General features: G+C 36.8%; 1 protein-coding gene across 1 annotated transcript in view; it reads right to left on the bottom strand.

Annotated features, from left to right (window-relative positions):
- Positions 1–621: 621 nt before the first annotated feature.
- Positions 622–22,877, bottom strand: part of LINGO2 (leucine rich repeat and Ig domain containing 2) — a 283,113-nt gene continuing 260,857 nt past the window's right edge. The window contains exon 2 of the mRNA XM_045563036.1: positions 622–2,879. Within this exon, the coding sequence (XP_045418992.1) occupies positions 1,024–2,844 (1,821 nt within the window). The 5' untranslated portion in view covers positions 2,845–2,879 and the 3' untranslated portion in view covers positions 622–1,023. The remainder of the gene's footprint in view (positions 2,880–22,877) is intronic.

Below are 22,877 nucleotides of genomic sequence, written 5' to 3'. Positions count from 1 at the left end.
TGGTGAATATTACCTTAGAATTATATATAATCATTACTTCTTTTGCCATTTTCTATTAACTCATTAGTAGCAACTGATGAAAGTAAAATCAAGAGGTGGTTAAATGGATCATTTGGATTATTAACACCTACCTTGCATTTTACAGGTACATCTAGTGGCACACCACCACCTTCTGGAGAAACCAAGGGCTTTGTTACAGTAAACTGGTCCAGTGTGATATTATAAGTATAAAAAATATTCCATTCTGTATCAAAACTAGGCACATGCCTTTATTTATAGTAACAGAAATTAACAGAGTTGGGCAGCTTTGCCTTGGGTCCTGTTTCTTGGCATCCTAAATCAGACAAACACGCCTCTCAACATATCTCCGCCCATAACTCCAGGGGTTGTGGTTAGTCTCAGGGTTATCTGTAGGCAAAGGAAGGTGAAATCACACTTGGATCTATAGTGGTGAGTAACTAAAAGCACAACCTCTCATTCATATTGCTTTAAAACACATACAGCATATATGTTTTAAAAATAAAAAGAAAAGTAAAGAATATATTGACCTCTTTGTGGTGCTGAACCAACAATATGGTATGATGCAAGGCTTTAACAAATGATCATCATAGATACAAATTGTTCTGTAGAGTATGTTTTAGACAAATGTGTCTTTTAAATATGTAAATCCTACACTGTAGGTTGTTCTTTTTTATTTTTTCTTTTGTTTTTGCAGTGGTAGAAAATGCTGAATAATTGTCCATGAGCATGAGCCAAAGGTTCAAGTTCATTACTGAGATCCCCAGAATGCCAATATTTGCAATGCAAACAATTAGTATCCCACTGTGTGAAGGGCTCTAACACACGTCTGCCTGCCTCTAGATGGAAAGTCTCCACAAGAAGTCCTTCTGTTTCCACGAACCCTGCTTTGACACAGGGGCAGCTGCACGAAGAAGCAGCCTCCTAACCTAGTAATTTACCGTGCCAGACTGTCTTACTGATTACCAACAATGACAAAGAGACAGTAGTGTGAGTGGTGGACCCTCAAATCATTTTCATGTTGAACCTCCTGGGTCCAGCCACCTCCCCTTCCACAACAGCACCATTGTTTTTTCGGGGCACGTACTCAAGGTCAATGCTGTTTTTGTGCTTGCCTTTCCCTCGGCTCCACACAAACAGGAGAAGAAAACAAAATAAAACCACTCCCAGAAATGTGAAACAGCCCATGGCTGTAGACACCAGTATTGTTTTAAGGTCCAGGGAAAAAGTATTGGCATTGGTGCCATTGGAAATGGTGTCATTGGAGTCAGTCATGTACATAGGGGTCCTGTTTGCGTAAAGAAAGCGATCTGAAGTGAATCCTTTCACAGTTAAGGAGGCTGTGAAGGTGTCATTCCCAGCAGCATTGCTAGCAATGCAAACATACATCCCACTGTCTTGATCCTGGGCAAAGCGGATTTCCAAGGTGCCATCACCCAGTACGGTGGCTCTTCCATTGGACTTGGCGGTGATGAAACGCCTTCGGGGTGTCACCCAGGATATCACAGGCTGTGGGTCTCCATCAGCATTGCATTCTAGCTGAACCGTCTGCCCTTCATCCACTAGCAGATGCTGCAACTTCTTTTCACGGATTTTGGGTTTTTTGCAGGTAAAGTAAAAAGAAAGGGCAGTGCTATGGAAATCCTTGAATGACCTCTCACGGATGGTGTCTGGGCCAGCACACATGGGCTGCTGGCCACCAAACTGTAGGGTGGGCTGTCGCTGCAAGATCCAGAGGAGACGGCAGTCACAGGCCAATGGGTTGTTATTAATACTCAGGACCTCCAGAGCCCTAGGGGAGGAGAACACATTCTCTTCCAATGTTTCCAGCAGGTTCTGAGACACATTGAGCACGCGTAGGAAGTGGAGCCCTTGGAAGGAGTGAGGCTCGATGGTGCGAAGCTGGGCCCCCACTATATGAAGCTCCTGAAGGCGTGTCAGGTCAGAGAACATGCCTGCTTCAATAGTGCTGATGGGATTGTAGGAGAGGTTAAGGTGGGTCAGATATACCAGGTGTTTAAAGGCAAGGAAAGGTACAGTAGACAGGTTGGTATTGGTGATAGAAAGGGATGTGAGGTTGAGACCATAGAGGCTATTGGCAGGCATCATATCCAGCAAAGGCCAATAGTCAATTTCTAGGTGTTTCAGGTGGAACAATCTTTTAAAGGCATACACAGGCATGTTATTGATGTTGAGATGCTTCAGATGCAGGCTGATGAGGCTGCGGAGGTGGGAGAGGGCTTCTGTTGGTACTGCTGTTAAGTTGCATTTCTCCAGGGTGAGCTGCTCTAAGCTAAGTAGCCCACTGAAGGCCCTGTGAGAGATATAAACCAAATCATTGTCCCCCACTTCTAGGGACTTCAGGTTATGTAGATCCTGAAACATGTAGTCTAGTAAAATGACAATCTTATTCTCACTAATGTCAAGCTTGGTGAGATTGGACAGCCCCGTGAATACCCCCAAAGGGACCAACTTGAGGCGATTGCCTTTCAGGCGGAGAGAACGCAGGTTAAAGAGATTGTTAAATGCCCCTGGTTCCACATTGGCAATGATGTTGTCACTCAAGTCTATCTCCTCCAGCAGAGGATATGATATGAATTCTTCAGGGTTGACGCTTTTCAGCCTGTTTTTACTGAGGTCCAAGATTTTGGTCTCGATGGGAATGCCCTCTGGGATGGCGATCAGCCGCCTTCTGTGGCAGCTGACAGATTTGTTCTGGGCAGAGCATTCACAGCGAGCGGGGCAGCCGATGGTGGATCCCATGAAGACTAACACCACAGCCAGACCCAGGAATGGCTGCCAGCATGATATGGCCGTGTGAAGCATGACTCCACTTCTTAGTCTACACCTTGGTCACAGGCCTGCACAGAAGGGGTGAAAGAAGGGAGGAAGAGAAGTTGAGTGAGGACAGAGATAGGTGAAGGGGCACAAATAGCTCAGCAAGTATAATGGAAAGGACACTGGATTTGGATTCAGCCAGATCTGGGCTTACACCTAGGGGTTGTCATTATTAGCGAGGGGATCGTGGTCAAGTTGTTTGACCTCTCTGCACCTCAGTTTTCTTGGCTGTAAAATGGGGATAATGGGGGTGATAATAGTAGTAGCTTCCCAGAGTTATCATGACAATTTCAGTGTTTGACAACTATAAAGAGATAAATACAGTGTCTGGCACAGACTATGAGGCAAAACAGCATAAATTTCACACTCAAAAGGCTCTATTTTGAATTCAAATGAGAGAAACAGAGGTCAACGGCTCAGAGGAAACCAGTTCAGCTTGAATCTGTGTCTGTATTGCTAATGTTTGGGATATCATCCTTCATTCAAAATGAAGCTCGCGGAAGTTTCGTTCAGCAGCAGGCCCTTAGGCTCAACGTAGAAAACAAAGTTACATTCAATGCAAGCTGTTGGGATTTTTATCTTCACATATACATTTTCTTTTTTAAAAAAATCTTTCAATTTTAAGGAATACCACTTTCAGAATTCAGTGAATTTTGATTTATGAAGGGATTTTCTTATTTGAGGCAAACAAAAAGAACCTCAAAATATCCCTGTAATGTTTTTGTGTTTCTTATAGGGATGAGGCAGAATCAATGTACCATGATGGCTATGATGAAAATGCCCCCTTTGTGATTTTGGGTTAAATATTGAGCTATGGGAAGAGTTGTAATTTTAATGAAAAAAATCTTTTAACATAAATGAACTATCATTCTTTCATATTCATTTTTTTTTCTTTTCCCCATTTCTTTATTAGGAAGAGACTTTCATATTCAAACTCAGATCCAGGGGACTCGTTCAGGTGAAGTTCCGTGGGTACCCAATGACATTGGAAATATATCTAAATATATTTGAAAAGTTAGTTTAGGTTATGTTATTTTAATTCAGGGAGAAAAATATAAAATATTGACTAGACAGTGGGAAAAGTTGTATATCAAGTTTACCCCTTCCAACAAAATAAATTCCAGATGAATTAAAGATTAAAACGTAAGAAGAAAAAATGTATTAGAATAAAATTTAATAATTTTATAATATTAGAGTTAAGAAGCATGATCTATGAATAAAGCTAGAAACTAGGAAGGAAAAGAATGATTGATTCTATTAAATGCATTTTAAAAATACTGGTATAACAAGCAAACAAAAAACAACACATACACACAAGCAATTGGTAAACTGGAGAATATATTTAAAACTCCTATTATAGATAAGGGAGTAAGTAAAAAAGGCAAATGCCAGTAGAAAATTAGGCAATGAATGTAATAACCAAATAGCGAATAAATATATGAATAGATGATTAATCACTAGTAAGCAAAGAAATGCAAATTAAACAATAAGAGTATATAGTTGTTGCCTGTTAGATTGACAAAGTTTGATAATCATTTTTAGCCAGAATTAACAAGGGTAGAATGAAATAAAAATCCACATACTGATATAAGGAATATATTAATAAACTGGTATAACCTTTAGCAGGTTCAAGTACAACAATTAGAACTTTAGTTGACATTACAAATGTAAATACATCTAAGTTCAATATGCTCATCTTTTTGACCCATTTTATTCCTATTACTAACAATGCATCATTAGGAAATAATTGAACTAATATACATAGATGTTTGTTACAGATTTGTCTATAATAGAGCAAAATGGAAATGTGTAATAGTAGGAGCTAAGTACGTAAGTTATGACCTAGCCATACAGTAAAATGCCATCTGGCCAATATGTATAATTCTTAGGTCTATACTTATTAACATGGAAAAATGAAATCATGATATATATTCTACTGCCATTAGTGTGTATGAACATATATAAATATATCTATATTTTTATATATATGAATATATACATACGTAAGGACAAAACTTGAAGGATATAATGAAAATGTAGATAATAGCAATTATTTTGAGGTTGTGGGATCAAAATGATTTTTGCTTTCTTTTTGTAACTTTACATGCATTCTGAATTTTTCTACAGTACACCTGCATTAGTTTTATAATTAGAAAAATGAAGCTATTCTAATTTTTTGAATTTTTTTTATTGATACATAATATTTGGACATTATTTATGGGGTACATGTGATATTTTGTTACATGCATAGAATGCACAATGATTAAGTCAGGGTATTTAGGATAGCCATCATCTTGAGTATTTATTATTTCTGTGTGTTGGGGACATTTCAAGTTTTTTCTTTTAGCTATTCTGAAATATACAATATATCCTTTTTAACTATAATCCCATTAGAATTTATTCCTTCTACATAATTGTATGTTTGTAATTATTAACCAACCTCTCTTCATTCCCCCACCCCACATACTCCCTTCCCAGACTCTGATATCTATCATTCTACTAACTCCATGAGATTAACTTTTTAGCTCCCATATGTGAGTGAGAACATGTGATACCTGTCTTTCTGTTCTTGGCTTATTTCACTTAACATAATGACCTTTATTTCCATCTATGTTGCTGCAAATGACATGATTTCACTCTTTATGGCCTAATAGTATTCCATTGTGTATATATACCACATTTTCTTTATCCACATTTGTCCAACACTTAGGTTTCATATCATATCTTTCATTTCATATCTTTGCTATTGTGAGTAATGCTGCAATAAACATGGGGGGGCAGCTATCCTTTTGATATATTGATTTATTTTCCTTTGTATAAATACCAGCAGTAGGATTTCTGGATTATATGGTAGTTCTATTTTTAGTTTTTTGAGAAATCTCCCTACTGTTTCCATAGTAGCTGTACTAATTTACATTTCCACCAGCGGTGTATAAGAGTTCCCTTTTCTTTGCATCCTCCCCAGCATCTGTTATTATTTTTTTTTTCTTGTCTTTTTAACAATAGCCATTTTAACTGGGGTAAGATGATATCTCATTGTGGTTTTGATTTGCATTTGCCTGATGATTAGTGATGCTTAACGTTTTTTAATATAAATGTTGACCATTTGTATGTTTTCTTTTGAGAAATGTCTATTTATGTCCTTGAGATTGTTTTGACATCTAAAAAGTCATGGATATATTTTACAATGAAAGATAAAATTTGTGTGAATTTTTTAAAAGTTTCAAATAAGTCATTTATTTAAATGTCTGTGGTTTCAGTTATCCATGATCAACTGTGGTTTAAAAGTAGGTAGGTACAATACAACAAAATAATTTGAGAGAGAGAGAGAGAGACCACATTCATGTAACTTTTATTATAGTATCTTGTTATAATTGTTCTGTTTTTTAGCAATTACTGTTGTTAATCTCTTACTGTGACTAATTTATAAATTAAACTTTATCATGGATGTGTACACATTGCAAAAAACAGTATATATAGGGTTTGGTATTATCTGCAGTTTCAGGCATCCACTGGAAGTCTTGGAACATATCCCCTGCAGATAAGGGGAACTATTGTAATACAAGCTTCATAAAGCCAGTTGGAAAGTATTCCCTTGTCCTCTATTTCTTAAAGAGTTTGTGTAGGATTGCTATTAATTCTTTCTAAAATATTTGACAGAAATTAGCAGTGAAACCAACCAAGCTTAGAATTTTCTTTTGTGTGAATGTTTTGAAGTACAAATTAATTTCCTTAGTAAATATTGGAATCTAGCTTTTCTATTTCTTTTTGTGTCAGTTTTGGTAATTTGTTTCTTTCGAGGAATTTTTCTATTTCATCTATCAAATTTGTTTGACTTAAGATGTCATAAAGTTCCCTTATTATTCTCCTAATGTCTATGAAATCTAGAAGTCTGTTTCATTGCTGATATTGGTAAGTTGTGCCTTTCTTTTTTCTGATAAGTCTACCTAGAGTCGTTTCAATTTCATTGAATTTTTCAAAGAACCAGCTTTTGCTTGTATTGATTTTCTCTATTTTGTATCCTTTTATCTCATTATTTTCTGTTTTTATCCTTATTATTTCTGATACTCTATTTACTTTGGGTTTAAGTCCCTTTTTGATTTTTTTTATCTTCCTAAGATGGAATCCTGGGTCATTAATTTTGGACTTTTCCTCTCTAATATAACATATAGTTTATAATATAAACTATAACTATCCTCCTCATGCATTTTTTTCAGCTGCATTTGATAAATTTTGTTTTTTTAAAAAATATTATTCAGTCAAAAATATTTTCTAAATTTACTTTGTGCTTTTTTTCTTTGACCCATGGATGGTTTAGGATTTAGTTGGTTTATTTTCAAAAATTTAGATCTTTTCTAGATATCTTATTGTTCTTTATTTCCAATTTAATTCTGTTGTGGTCAGAGAACATACTATGCAAAATTTCAGTCTTTTGAAATCTACTGAGATTGCTTTATTGGACCAGCACATGATCAATCTTGCTGACCATTCCATGTGCACTTGAAATGGATGTGTATTTGCATTTTGGGGGGTAATGGTTGCTAAACATTATTAAAGTTAATGTGGTTGATTGTGTTGTTCAGACCTTCTAAATCCTTATTAATTTTTTTAAGTTACTCTATCAATTACTGAAAATATGTGTTAAAATTCCAAACTATGAATGTAAATTTGTCTATATATCCTTAAGTTCTGTAGTTTTGGTTTCATGTATGTAAAAGCTCTCATATTAAGCACATGTTCGATTTCTGATGTATAGATCTTTTATCATTAAGAAGGGTCCATCTTTGTCTCTAGTAATACTCCTAGTCTTTAAGTCATTTCTTTTAGGCAATATTTTTAGGTTTATTGCATTTTAGTTCATTATTTTTCAGAAAATAAGATATTGAAATATATGACTAAAAGGAGAATGTTCAAGATAACAATAAAAAACAACTAGCTTCATTCTATTTTGGCATTAAGATCTTAAAAAAGACAAGCTGTTAACATCTGGTTGCTCTTCTCATCGAATATGTTGAGAAATAGAGTCTCTATCTCTAGTTATTAAATCTAGAGCTGAAACTATTTTCAAATAATTATGTTCCACTATTCACAGTCCACTGGAAACACACTCGAAGCCAAACATTTCCCTGGCTACAGAAGGTGAAATGATAATATGCAATAAAATATGATCCTGAGAAGTATCTATACAGACAATATTGCTCTGCCATTGATGATTCCCTATCTTGCAGCAATAATTTACCCCCAGCAAATACCCTTTGCCTGGTTCATAGGATATCTTTCTGTTGTTTTCTCTTTTGCTCTTTGATTTCTACTTGTCTCTTGCATTTTGTTCCTGTTTTTCTCCTTCTTGCTTTATTTTCTTTGAACTTTAATTTTAATGTTGTATTTCAAGTCCTCTTTTTACTTTTTAATCTATATTTCATCTTATTTTTATTTGTTGCTCTAGGGATTAGAGGATACAGATGGTCCCTGACTTATGATGGTTGACTTACAATTTTCTGACTTCAGGATGGTACAAAAGTGATATGCATTCAATAGAAACCATACTTCAAGTACCCATACAACCATTCTGTTTTTCATTTTCAGTATAGTATTCAATCAGTTATATGAGATATTCAACACTTTATTATAAAATAGGCTTGTGTTAGATGATTTTGCCCAACTGTAGGCTAATGTAATTGTACTGAGAGTGTTTAAGGTAGGGTAGGCTAAGATATGATATTTGATAGGTTAGGTGTATTAACTGCAAATGTTGACTTATAATATTTTCAACTTATGATGGGTTTATTGGGATGTAACCCCATTGTAAGTTGAGGAGCATCTGTATATCTTTATCACAATATACTTTAATGTTCAATTGCTTGAAGTAAAATATTGGAGCCTTGGAACAGTATATTTTAGTTTACACTCCTCCCCCATCCTTGGTGGAGAGAGGTTTAGTGAGTACTAGGCATGGGAGCAATATGTGCAAAGGCTTGGAAACAATGGAAAACACTCTATGATTGGGGACTTAGAGTTCAGAACAATTGGAACAAAAACTGAGGAGAAAAAGACTCTGATAAGATAATTAGGGGAATGATTTACAAGGGGCTTGTAAACTGTGATAAACTGTACCTTATCCTGAGGGCAATGGCAAGCCATTAAAGTGGCTCGCAAAAGAGTGATATGATCAGATTTACATTTTGTAGAGATTAATCTGACTTCAACATGAAAAATAGACTTACAGGAAAGAAAGACTTGAAGCTGGAAATTGAGGACACTATTGTATAAGTTGCAAACCAGGAAGAACTGTGGTTGCAACCAGGGTCTTGGGAGTAGGCTTGGGTAAATGGACAAATTAAGGAGGCTTTCTGAGACAGAACAGAAACGCTTCAGTTATGGATTGGCTGCAGAGGGTGTAGGACAGGAGTAGCAGAGATTATTTTCTGTCTTTTGGCAACTGGGTGAGATCTGGTGTCCTTCACTGAGATGGGAAACATAAAGCAGTAACAGGATGAGGAATTCCTGGCTCCCTCAAATGTGTCTATCACTGGACCACAAGTGTGGGGTCCCTGGTCAGAGTAATGATTTTCCACCTCTTAAAAATAATATTTTTCTAATTTCTTTTAGTATTTCTTTGGTAGGGCAGGAAAAATGTATATTCTATTATAAATGTATGACTCTTTATGTTCAATATAAAAGTTACATACTTTATAATTTTCAGTTCCTTTTAAATTGATGGTACAAGGTGAGTAATTTTTAAATAAGTTCCACTGGAGAGTACTAATAGGTGGCCTTACTAATAACATATCTAACAGAGGAAAATAAGCTAACAGAAGGTAAGAGAAATAAACTCACAGCACATCGTTGCCCCTTGGAAGAGAAAACTCATAACACAACTACCCCCTTTGTTTTGTTTTAATTAAAACACCTGTGCCCTAACTCATTCTCTCTAAGAGCTTTCTTTTCTCAGCCTTGAAGAGCCCTAAGTGGACAGTACCCTACGAACTTCCCTCTCCAGCTCTCTGCCTCAGGTCCTGCCAGCAACAATTTCAAGGACTCAGGTAAGCTAGCCTCACAGAGAAAAGAGAAACAATAAAGAGCACCTGCAATACCTTTCCAGCACTTCTGTTATCAGTCTGCTGAAGCAGAGGGGGAAAAAGTCATTTTTACCCTTGAAAAACTCCAAACAGCTTTTCCTTAATTGCCTGGTACTTCCTTCCTTCCTCTGTGTGTCATGGTCACTCCCTCCTTTTCTCTCTTTCTCTCTCTCTTGCTCAGAAAAATAAACTTTTTGCTTTTATATATCCTAATCTCTGCATGAGAGATCTTTCTCCACCCACAGCGTAAGCACCTAGTGGGATTTCCACCCTTACAGGTACTGTCTTCTTTGGCAGAATTTGCCCAATCTACGTATCACCAGTTAGATAAGGAGATGGCTGGCATCTTATTTATGATTTATTTCAATAATGGTTTAGGGAAAAGTTGTTTATTGATTGGGTCCCTTCATCGGGCACTGAGTGTGTCTACCATGGAAGGCAATGTCTAATTAGATCATGGCTACAACTAAACCAGAAAGGAGCTTGACTAAGGTGGATTGTATCTAGTATTTTTTTTTTCTTCCTCAAATGGTTATTTTGGCTCCAGTCAAAGTGAAGTACTGTCAAAAAGAAAGATGGAGAAGTACTCAGCAAGCAGGTAGCATGCAAGGTCCCTTCAGATCTGGAACACCTTCCCATTCTGTAAGCATACCCCAGGGCCATTCAGACTATAGTGCTAGGCTAGCTCGAGGGAAGATATTTTGTTTCCAGTATGCTTCCAGCTTGTTCTGTCTTAAAAGTTTAGAATTAACCTGCTGCTTGCTTACACAGCTGCCAGGCACAAGATTAGAAAACAACTTGAGGAAAAACAGATCAAGAGTGTGGAATAGGCCAACAGCAGACTGCTGATCACAAGATCCACCAGACCAACCTATTGTTTGCTGACTTGCACAAAGCTTGCTTTTTGCCACTAACCCCCTTTACCTCTCTCCCCTTTATAAGTTGCTCAGTAAACAGAGGAGATGAAATGGTCTTTGAGATAATAGTCCACTATCCCCTCAGGCTGCTGGCACTTGAATAAGCCATCTTTCCTTCACCAACACTTGCCTCTTGTGTTCAGTTCTCCAGTGGTGGGGCCACTCAACCTGCTTTCGGCGACAACTCTACTACTGTCCAGCTGGGCAGAAGTAGAAAATTTGGGGCCAGGTCTCATCAAAGTTTTTGGATATGGCTTGGAAATTGCAGGGGAAGGTTGTGCTTTATTATTCTCATCACAAATATTTCTCAGTTTTAGTCTAGAAGGGCAAACTGCTGACTCCGTTTAGCTTTCACTGCCAGCAGAAGTCTTACAATCAAAGCTTGTTCATAAATGTCCAACTGTGACCAAGGTTTGACAAGACGAACTTTGTTTCATTAGGAATAAAGCAGGAAACTAAAATCTATAGGGAGCTGACTAGAGCCTTTCCATTAATTCTGATCAAAGGGACCCTCAGGCACAATGATTAGTACCTTTTGAACCTAGTGTGTGATGTTGGATATTTTTATACTTACATTTCTTATATGCTAGCTATTTATTTCCCACTCATTCTATTAATGTAAAAAACACACATGAAAACATCAGGGAGTGGGCTTAAAGAAACAACACAGAAGATGGAAATAGCAAAAATTTGGGCTCACTCACACCTGGCTCAATATGACATTTGTTAGCTGTGGGACATGGATAATAATGTCTATGATTTTCATCATGTCCTCTGTTAATTTGTGATAACAAAATATAATAAATGTGAGCATTAAAGATGGTATATATCAGGTGCCTAGCACATAAATAGTAGCTGTTACTATTATCATTTTTTATAGGATAATGGTTGGATTTGTTGAAGCAGTATTTGTCAGAAGAGACAGCAAGCCAAAGAAAGACATGGATTTCCCTCTGAGGACAAGAGAACACAGCAGAAAGAAGTCCTCAAACAGATGATACAGTGACAAGGTGAAGAGCCTGGTAAAATGAAGAAAGAGAAATGGAGAATTTCCAACAGCCATTATTTTTAAAAACACAAGTAGGACAGGAAAGAGGTGGTGGCTACTGTATGTTATAAAAAGAAAGTTTAGAAGGGAAACAGCTGCTTTGATGGATGAAAAGGCAAAGATAAATTACCCAGCCTGGGAATTCTATGATTAATTTAGTTCTCTGACTGGCAACTGAACAAGGGCACAAAACAATAAATGGGTAGCACAGAAATCTCTTTAAACCTTCACACCAGCTAATGATAGGATTTTTTTTCTGGTAAAGCTATTTCCCAAATGGAGAGGAGTGGGTGAAGGGGGTGGGGGTGAGGTGAGGAAGGAAAGAAAGCAAAGGATTTAATGAATAATGGTGTCTAAAATACATCTGAGGTTATAATTTCCAGGTGTCTAGAACTGCAAATTCAGAAATACTAGTCTGTGCCAAAATCAGATGCTGAAGAGTTATGAAAGTTGTATGAAACATTTTTAAACTAAGAGAAATCAATTTTAGTGTGAGCAAATCTTGAAACTCACCAGGGTTACCTAAGTTCTTTGAAGGACCCAAGTGAACTTGAGATTGAAGCCCAAAGTCCCAAACCTGGCAGGAAACATTGGATTTGAACTCTCTTTCTAAAGAAATAAAATATATCCTTCTACATGATCTCCAATTACCCTCCAAAGCATTGTATTTTTACCTTTTTTTCTCCGCTTATTTTTGATAGGGAAGAAATGGAAACTTTCAACATTGAGGCTCAACTTGGAGAACATTCAAGGGGAAATGGAAACAAACAACATGAAAGCAAGACTTGGAGAACATTCAGTGTGTTTTATATTATAAAATAAATTTTTTAGGTAAAACTTAAAGGCATAATGATACAATTACTCAGTGGCTCAGGCAAGTGGGTAGACAGTTACCTACCATTATATAAGAGATACCTCTCAACTAGCCATATGCAACTCACTAATTCTGCAGGTAACTGAAGAAAGCATTTTGATCTGTAGTTACTTGGCTAGAGACTATTAGATGCTTGCAATTATCATTTGGTTTGAAGCCTACATAGATACTGTGAGATTCTATCTGTACGGAAATTAGCTGTTAATATGATTTAATGCAATGGAATTGATATAAATTGATATAAATGGGTATGCAACTAGTAAATTGAATAAGCAGGACTCATGGATGTAGTCAGATAGCATCTTTATTCTTTTCCTCTATTGTCACCTTATAATTTATTCAGAAGATATAAGAAGATCAAGAAAAATTGTTATTTAACTGGAACTGTTATAGATAACTTGGTGCTCTCTGGGACTGGCAGATTTTAAAGCTGACTACTTTTGTGTAGGAATTTCCAGCCTCTTTGGGATCTACAATCAAGGGATATTTCATATGTAGTTCCTTTTGCTCTAGATGAGTGAGTCTCTCTTCTGGCTTTTTGAGTAGATATCCTATAGCTCTGAGGAATATTGTATTTGCTGTGTCCTCATTAACCTTTTAGGTGGCCTTACTGTAAAGGACCAAAAGTAACCCAAGTACTGGCTGTCTCATGTATGTTGCCTTTATTTGCCCCCCAGAAAACCCCTGGAAATGCAGAAAAATCCCCATACAGCATCAACTTCCTTTACCACAGAAGAGGATATCTAGCCTAATATTCATTTTCTAGATTTGCCAGGAAGGAGTTGGGCAGAAGACATGATATACCTTTAACCACAGAGGAAAATTATTAAGGATTCCATATAATCCCGTTGAAGTACTTTTCTCTTGATTTCAGAAGGGGAAAGAACTTTTCTTGCTTGATGAGTCATTTGTCTAAGGTTTTAGTAATGGAGCAAATATTTCTAAGCAGGATTTTTTGACTCCTTGGTTTTTTCCTTTACAGGATTTTTTGAGGTCTTTAGCATTTATGCTATACTTCTCCCATCTTTTCTCATCCATTATCTGTGAATATAGCTCATCTCAAATAGATAGCAACTATAACTACCTTTTAAAACATACTTTTTTCTTTTACAGTAACACTTTCTTTTAAAAATAGGGAGAAACATACAATTTTCTCATCTTCCCTCTGAGCTATGCTTTGGTATCTTTTTCCAGGGTTCTGAATTAGCTTTCCACTGGACTCTATTTCAAAACCTGAGTTCATCTTGTATTCAAGTGACTAGTGAACAATTAGCAAAGCTTGTCCTAAGTCATTAATTAATAGTTTCTGTTTAATCTTTCCTGAAAGTGGAGAGCCCTCTGTTCTCATGTTTATTTTAATCTCTTTGAAATGCAAATTATTTGCTCTTCTCCTACAGTTCTGAATCTCCTTTTGGCCTACATAGAAATACTTGGACATACAGAGTATGCCTATTCCACTTAAAATTTTTAAACATGAAAGTGGTTTTTGCCTAGCTTTGAGGTTTGTCTCTTTGAAATTAATATTACTAATTAAAGGGTAGTTGGCCTAAGATGCCTGATGGTCTCACAAATGTAAGCAAAATGCTCCAAATCTGTAAGGCAGTATAAGGTACCAGCTAAGAGCACAGAGATGAAACAATAAAAATGTGTTCAAATCGTAACCCTCTCTTATTCTCAGTTTTCTTACTTCCAAACTAAGAACAAAAGCAACTATCCTACAGGGTTATTGTGAGAATGAAATGTGATAGTGCGTATCAAGTCAGAGCTCCATACTTTTATTATTACTATTATTATTTAGAGAAAGGGAAGTGTTGCACATGGTGCTGGCATAAAAGCCTCTCAATTGAAGGGAGTGCTAAAAATATTTTTTTGGTGTAAATAGTCACCTAAAGGATAGGGAATCTGGAGTCACTGGATTAATCTATTGAGGTAGATATTAAGGTCTCTTAAGTATTTTGTATTACAGATGCAAAATCTGAGGTAACCACAACCTAGGGCAAAAATTCCTGCTAAGAAGTTACTTAAATTCCTCTAAAGATAGAGTTAGGAAAAGCTATGAAATATGTGCCTCACTCTGGAGTCAAACAAAGGTTGGCTGCTTTTCTGTGATAACTGCTCAGTTCTCAAGACCCATGTAGGCCAATCTGTAAGGAATGTGCAACCACTGAGGAGAACTCCTCCTCCTTTATAAGGTTATTAAATTTTACTTGAGAAAATAGTATTAAATAGAGGAGAATTCTGTTAAGTAGTTTCCCTTTCAGATTCTTGAATTTTATCTATTGTCTGAAGAAAACCTGCACTCTTTGAAGCGTGGATATTCACAAAGGAGAATCTCTCTGCAGATTACCTGGTTTTAATTAGTTGGTGCTAAATGCACCTAGACATTTTAGCTTCTTTCTCATTTTAAGCCATTCAGACAAGATAGCTGTCTTAAATCCCTCCTGGAACACACTGGAAATGAATAAATACAAATTTCTACCAGCTTTTATAACAGATAGACCCTGAAATCTCAATAGTTTAAAACAGTAGAAGTTTGTTAGTTCTGCTCCATGAAGACATTGAGGGACTTGGGCTCTATTTTGTGGCTCTATCCTCTTCTAGGTCTTTAAAGTCCTTTCCATTTGATATGGAGAAAGACAAAGAGGATCATAACTAAGAGATTTTCATGAATAAAACCTGGCAATAGCACTCATAATTTTTGCTCACATTTCATTAGCCAGGGCACACCCAACTGCAAGAGAGACTGAAAAATGTAGTTTAGCTACATGGTAATGAGGAAGAGAAAATAGGTTTGCAAATAGCTAGCTATTCTCTGCCAAAATAAATATAAATTGATATTAATTGTGAATTTAGTATGTATGCCTATATTTATGCTTTTAGTTTTTGTTTATTTATAAGTTATTCCAGAAAAGACTTAGGTGTCAGGAAAATTACCTGAAAGGACAGCCTTGCTATAATAATAAATTAGCTAATAGAGAAAGATAAACTATCAAACAGAAAGTAAGAGGAATAAACTCACAGCACAGCTGCCCTTTGTTTGATTAAACCACCTGGGACTCAACTCTTTGTCTTTAAGATTAAAATTGTTTTATTTGAGAGTTTCATTTTCACAGCCTTGAAGAGCCCTAAGAGGACAGCAGGGGTGTGATGGTGTTCCTAGAAGAGATTAGCATTTGAATCAGTAGAAAAAGTGAAGAAGATGCACCCTCACCAATGTGGGTGAACATCTTCCAATCTGTGAGGGCCCTGAGAGAATAAAAAGGCTGAAACAGAGCAAATTTCCTCTCTTTCTGCTTGAGCTGAGACATCCATCTCCTCCTGCCCTCAGATACGGGAGCTCCTGGTTCTCAGGCCTTTGGACTCAGACTAAGTGACATCACTGGCTTTCCTGGTTCTCCAGCTTCCAGACGGCAGATGGTGGGACAGGCAATAGGGCATTTTGAACAGCCATAGCTGAGTCCAATTTCTGATTTTGCAACTAGTGATAACTTACGTTAATCGTGATACATAAACTCACAGAGCCTCGGTTTCCCCTGTCAAGGATAATATCTGTATCTTTCAACTATTTATTGTGATTATTAAGTGAGCTGAAGTGCATAAAGTATTAATGTATTAAAGTATTAATACATAAAGTATTAATAGAGAAAGCCCTCAGGAAATTTTGGATCTTTTCTCCTCTATTTTTATTTAAAATAGCAAAGTAACAACCCAAGTCCTATAATTATACTCTATAACTACACTTTTCACATTAATTATATAAGAAGTCACAGTCTTTCTTTTCCCTCCTGTCTCTCCCTCCATTTTTCCTTCTTCTCTTTCTCTTTCTGTTGTCTTCCCTCTCTCCATCTTTCCTCCTCATTCATCTTTTTTCCTTTTCCACCCTCCTCCCTTCTGCACTCCCTTCTCTTCTTTCCCCCTCTTCAAAGACCCAAGGTGGCCAAAGTATTATACAGCGTACATACTGTACATGAAAAATAATTTCACAGAATCAGAAGTTTAACCTTTTTAAAATCAATCATTATTAAAATAATTAGCTGTTTAATTAAGCATAAGTCAAGTTTGTTTATAAGGCCTTTGGGGAAGGATTTCAATGACTGCATTTCTTATAAAAGTAACACTTAAAGGATGTGCAAACTGCTGACTTAACTTTTTCCTTGGGATGAATTTCTCTGTAGCAAATAGAAAAATGAATGTTACATTTAGATAGAATGCTCTTCAAAATTAGTTTCATTCCTAAAACCAAATAAAAAATATCGTGATATGTAAATATTTAAAGCCTTTACTGTACTTACAAAATGGAAACTTCTGTGTTAGGGTCCATGTTTGTCTATATGAATATTTTCTTTGACTTTCTCCCCATGGCTTTCAATAATGGGTACTGGCATGAGACCAAAGTCATGAAAAGATGTATAAAAAGAGAATGAAAAATATGTAGGTAAAAGAAAGAGGAAGAAGTCAAAGAATCAAACTTCTTTGTCTTGGTTTAGGAGATGGTGAGGGCATCTAAGGATTTATTGTATGAATTTGATTTTTTTAGTACATTTTAGCATCAGCAGCTGGGTTCTGGTAATTGAAAGCTGATTAGCGTGTAAAGGAGTGAAAAATAGATGTTAATTAGATAAAATTGTCTGAGGAGAATAGCAACATTTTGGAAACCTGGGATACAAGAAAGCCACATTTTCTGCAAGTTTGTTTAATAAGGGAAAGTTTCCACTTCTCATCAGGATCCTCCTCTCCCTAACCTAAGAATCCTCCAGCAACCTCTGGCATGAAGTGGTCACTGCTCCACAGTGCAGGGTCTGGGGTAGCACTGACCTCAGCAGTGATGGAAGCCTGTGATTTGGATGTGGCTCTCCACCACCATCAATCTAAGATCTAGTTACTGTAAGGCCAAGTTAAAGAATAAAGGGCTTCACTGTCTTTTTCATGCAAGTAGAAATTTCTGGGTATGTATTCCATACAGGGTGGTACTGATGCTTATTGGAGGGGTCAAAATGTTTTTTTCCGCTTGGAATGCTCTGCCTCAATTTTTCCATGTGGCGTACGCCTTAACTTCCACCAACACTGCCACGAAGGACACAGTGATGATTAATTTCATATGTCAGTGTGACTGGGCTAACGGATGCCATGATAGCTAGTAAAACTTTATTTCTGGGTGTGTCTGTGATGGTGTTTCTAGAAGAGATTAGCATTTGAATCAGTAGAAAAAGTGAAGAAGATGCACCCTCACCAATGTGGGTGAACATCTTCCAATCTGTGAGGGCCCTGAGAGAATAAAAAGGCTGAAACAGAGCAAATTTCCTCTCTCTCTGCTTGAGCTGAGACATCCATCTCCTCCTGCCCTCAGATACGGGAGCTCCTGGTTCTCAGGCCTTTGGACTCAGACTAAGTGACATCACTGGCTTTCCTGGTTCTCCAGCTTCCAGACGGCAGATGGTGGGACTTTTTGGCCTCCATAATCACATGAGGCAATTTTCATAATAAATCTGTGTGTATGTGTGTATTTGTGTACACATATATTCTGTTTTTTTTGGAGAATCCTAACCTATAACAGACACTTCACAGAAAAGCCGTGTTGGCTGAAAGCAGTGCGTTCTCCAGTTTTAATGTATAAGGAATCATTCTAGAAAAGCATAAGGACTGGAAAGTATTTGTTCTGATTCATCAGGTCAGGGAGGTACCCATGAGTCTTCATTGCTAGTAAACACTTTCAGGTGATTCTGATTCAGGTGATGAATGGTCCACTCTTCTCATAGAAGAGTGCAGATTAGAAACTCTATTTTAAGGAATTCACACTTCACAGGAGCAGGCTGAATTCGCTTCCTGCCTTATGAGAATAGTTGTGAGAGTAGAGCTTTAAAACATTTAAGAAAGGAAAGGTACGGAGGCCAACCCGGTCAGTTTATTACCTAAAAAAAACCTCACTGGGTGGGGTGGGGACAGTCACTGCTGGCTCAGCCCAGCCTTCAGGTTTTCAGATGTGGCTCCGAGTACCTTTCCTCCAGTACTGGAAAGAGAACCTGTGTATCCTTGAAAACAGAGCCTAGTATTGCTTTTGCTGGAAAGGAATGTTCTTCTAAGAATGCCCAAAGGACATGCTGGTATTCATCAGTCTTTTGGATTTTTATTAGTGTTCTATCAAGAACCAGATAGAATGGCAGTTGTCTATATGTGTGACCAATGACATTAATATTTATGGCACATTCTTACGGCATTCTCAGATTAGGGGTTTGTGGAATAGATAAACTATATTGAAGTAACTCTACTCTTTTCATTTCTACTGACGAGTACAAATAGACTCATGAATAAGTAAAAACGATGCCATTATATGGAGAGTCATTGATTCACTCTGCTTGCTAAAAAGGTCAATCATTCACAAACTTTCACACTCTAGCTGTCATTGGTTAAAAACAAATGACTGGTCATACCTCTCACAACTATTCTGTGAACACATAGTTGGAAACTGATGATAGAGCTACAGTTCCTGGACCTGAGAGGATGAGGGTCCTATGCAGCCAGGGTGGGGATTCAGGACAGAGGCTGTTCCAAGCTGCAGTCCTCAGTGCTGCCCCCCATCTGGGTCCTCTGCTCTCTCCCTGAGACTGAGGAAAAGTTATAATTGAAGAATTTTGTTTCTCTGCACTGTCTTATTAGGAGTCATAACAGGTCTTTAGAGAAAGCTTTCAGGTGGCTTTTGAGTGCACTGGTGTTGGTATAGTTTTGAAGAATGATAGGAATGTTTGAAAACCATAGAGGAGAGTCACCTTCCTATTGATGGAGCCAGCAAAGGCCTGGAGGTACTATTGGGATAATGTAAGACCCCTTGAAGAACCTGCAACACAGTCCAGACAATGCTAGTCACCATGGCTGTGTTTATTACCATCTGGTATTGCATGCTTCTATGCAAGGCTTATCATAGCATCAAGTGATTCCAGGGCAGACACAGTATTCTCTCTGATGACTGAATGGAAGTTTTGACCATCAACAGTTGGGCTTAACAAACAGGGTGTAGGTAATTGAAATAACATTAAAGTCTGTAATTTACTCAAAAGTTAAAAATGTAGCCATCACTAAGATGAGAGAAGAAAAAGTTCATTTCTTGCTTTTCATCTTAGAGAAAAGAAAGGATCAACAGGGCAAATGTAAGAATAATCTCAACCTAATTGTTTGAGGAATTCCAAACCTATTTAATGCTAGAAAATTCCAAAATGCTACGTGGTTTTAGGAAATGCTTGCTACAACAGTTAAAGACAGGCGGTTCAGAAGCACTATGACTATGCTAACTTATCAGACCTGTCCCAGACACACTCCACATTGTTCATTCTGTTACCAAAGGAGTTATTAAAATCTAAACTTCTGATTTGCATCCTAGGACTACTACAATGAGGACCTGGGGCACTTTTCCCTCATCATGTATTTAGTTTTAAGGACTTTGCAGAAATAATTATTTAGATACTAAATAGCAAAGGGATGAGAGATAAATTCTGTGTGTCTAATCCACATTTTTGGTTACTGGCAAGAATTCAGCGATTGAAGTTAAGAAGTCAATACTGTGATTAACATGCTATTTAATGTTCCAGTCTTAGTAACGTACTGTATAAATTACCTTTCTTTTTAAAAGTCCCTATTAAGGAAAATGTGTGTATTTGGTTTGGGATTCAAGACCTGCTAGAATAGTGGTAAATGTTTAAAAACTGGCTTTCCGAAGAGGGGTGGAGGAGGCCTGTTTTTTAGGTTTTGATTTCCGTGGTGTAAATACTTGTACCACAGCCAATTTCTACCTGCCAGTGTGATATCAACACGTTTATAAAATTCATGAAAAATTTAAAATTGACTCTTGCAAAGCTGGTAAGTGTAAGTTGTATCCAGCACTCAAGGTAACTGGACTCTATTGCTTTGAATTAAATAGCCCCATATATACTAAGGCACTATTTTATTTATTACATATAATTTTGTATATAAACTTTATGTGAACAAATACATTGTATGAAAAAAACTTGTTTTTGGGTTCAAAACACTGGTAGGCCTCATTTAATAAAACTCATTGTTTCTGAAAAGCTGCAAGTGCGTTGAAAATTTCCCAAATTCACTACAGAAGAAATCTCACAAAAGATATTTTTCTTGTCCTGTCTTGAAGAGTTCTTCTGGTGAAAAAGCACATATTTAATTTGTTTTGTGTTGCTGCATTTTCACATTTATTAGCTGTGTAGCAAATGAGAGAGGCTCTTAATCATACTTGGTGCTGTTGATTTGAAAGCAAGTGTCTATTAGGGCTGGAAGGCAGCACAGACTTACCAGTAAGCCCTGCAGTCAGGCTGGAGTCAGGCTGGTTTTACCACTGACCACCTGAATGAATTAAATTGGGGAAGTTTCTTAACCTGTCTGCCTCAATTTTCCCTCTGTAAAATGAGATTAAAAAAAGTATCTCATAGAATTGTTGCAGTTTTAAACAAGTTAATATATGCAAAGTGCTTAGAACAGTCCCTGCCACCTAGTAAGTACCACATGATTGCCATTTTTATGGCCACTGATAGTGTATTTTGGGAAGGTAATTAACTAAAGCCCTAAGTGTAGAACTTAGTATTGTCTTAGATTAGGGTTCTCAAAGTGGGGGGAACCAGAAATCTGTGCTTTAACAAGCACACAGGTAAATCTGATGCATACCAAAGTTTGAGAACCACTGTTTGAGAATACCACTAGGAATTCCTGTGTTCTAAGAGTTACTGTTCTATCTGGAGGAGTTGACTGATCATTTGAAGACTGCCTGTCCTAGAATCATCTGTAGAGCTTGTTTAAAATGCAGATCCACATTTGTGTAAAACATGAAAAAATACTTAAACATATATTTGCCTATATGTGAATAAAATAGCTTTGGAAGAATACAAAGATAATATTGTTTACTTCCAGGATCAGAAAATTGGGTAGATGGGAGACAGAGGTGGGAGAGAAACATTTTACTATATCTATTTCTGTCTCCTTTGAATTTTGAACCATATATAACTTTAAAATGTTTAAATATTGAAATTAATATATACTATATTATTATATCTTGTAAATATATATTATAATTAAATATAAATTATAGGTATAAAGTACAGATCTGTCAGTTTTACCCAAAGCATGCTTAATCTGAACCCAGAATAGAACTTGCCAAATCATAACCCTTGTTGTACATTTCTAGATTCTCTGTATAGTTGCCTTGGTTATCACGAAGGCACATAGGCAGAAACCTATCTGTTACAACAAAGATTTCTGGTGGTTTGATGTTGCCTGAATTGCTGTCTTCTCTGGGGCAACAAAAAAGTGGAGAAGTTTCCGTATGTGGAACGTAACACTGATGGAAGGCATTATTATGGCTTGTACCACTTGGAAAGCCTATACATATGGGATGTTATTTGAGACTATGACCTAGGAGAATTGTATTCTAATCTGACCCTGCCACTCACTGGGTATCTTCTCTGGGTAAGACCCTAGTTTTTTTTTTTTTGTCCCTCAGGTTCCTTATGTCTCAAATGAGAACATTAATATTAATATAATACAATAAGCTAAACTTTTCATTCAAAATCGGAAATTTCATATTTAATGACCTAATAACTATCCTGCTTACCTCACTGGGTCAAATGGGACAAGATCTGAAGCAATTTCTAAAGTGCAAAGTTAGTGCAAAAGGTAATTACATCTGGCTTTGATAGATTGATTGCACATTGATCACATTTATGACATTTTAAGGACCCTTCAGATTTACTTGAGACAGAGGTCTCTTATACAGCAAATTGGACATGAGTTTTTAAATAATTTAAAAACTGTACAAAATTTATGTCTAAAAAAATCTATTTGCCTCCGATAAGAACATGCAGAGATTAATTGCCTGTCTTTAATTCCATTCAGGTTGTACAAAGTATGTGGATTTTATAGTATCTCTAATACTCTGAAAGACTTTATTATTCCAGCAGAATTGAACATATTCAATTGATCTACAATGCCCTTGCCAAAACAAAAGCATTCACTTTATCTGAATTATTATTAATTAGCTTCCCACAGGCTGTAAAATTGCCATGTGCAAATCTGCCCAAATGTAAGGGGGAAGTAGATGAAGCGATGGC

Source organism: Lemur catta, chromosome 10, assembly GCF_020740605.2.
Source record: "Lemur catta isolate mLemCat1 chromosome 10, mLemCat1.pri, whole genome shotgun sequence".
In the NCBI taxonomy this organism is placed as follows: Eukaryota; Metazoa; Chordata; class Mammalia; order Primates; family Lemuridae; genus Lemur; species Lemur catta.
Note: the sequence above shows the minus strand (reverse complement) of the source record. Positions and strands in the feature narration are given on the sequence as shown.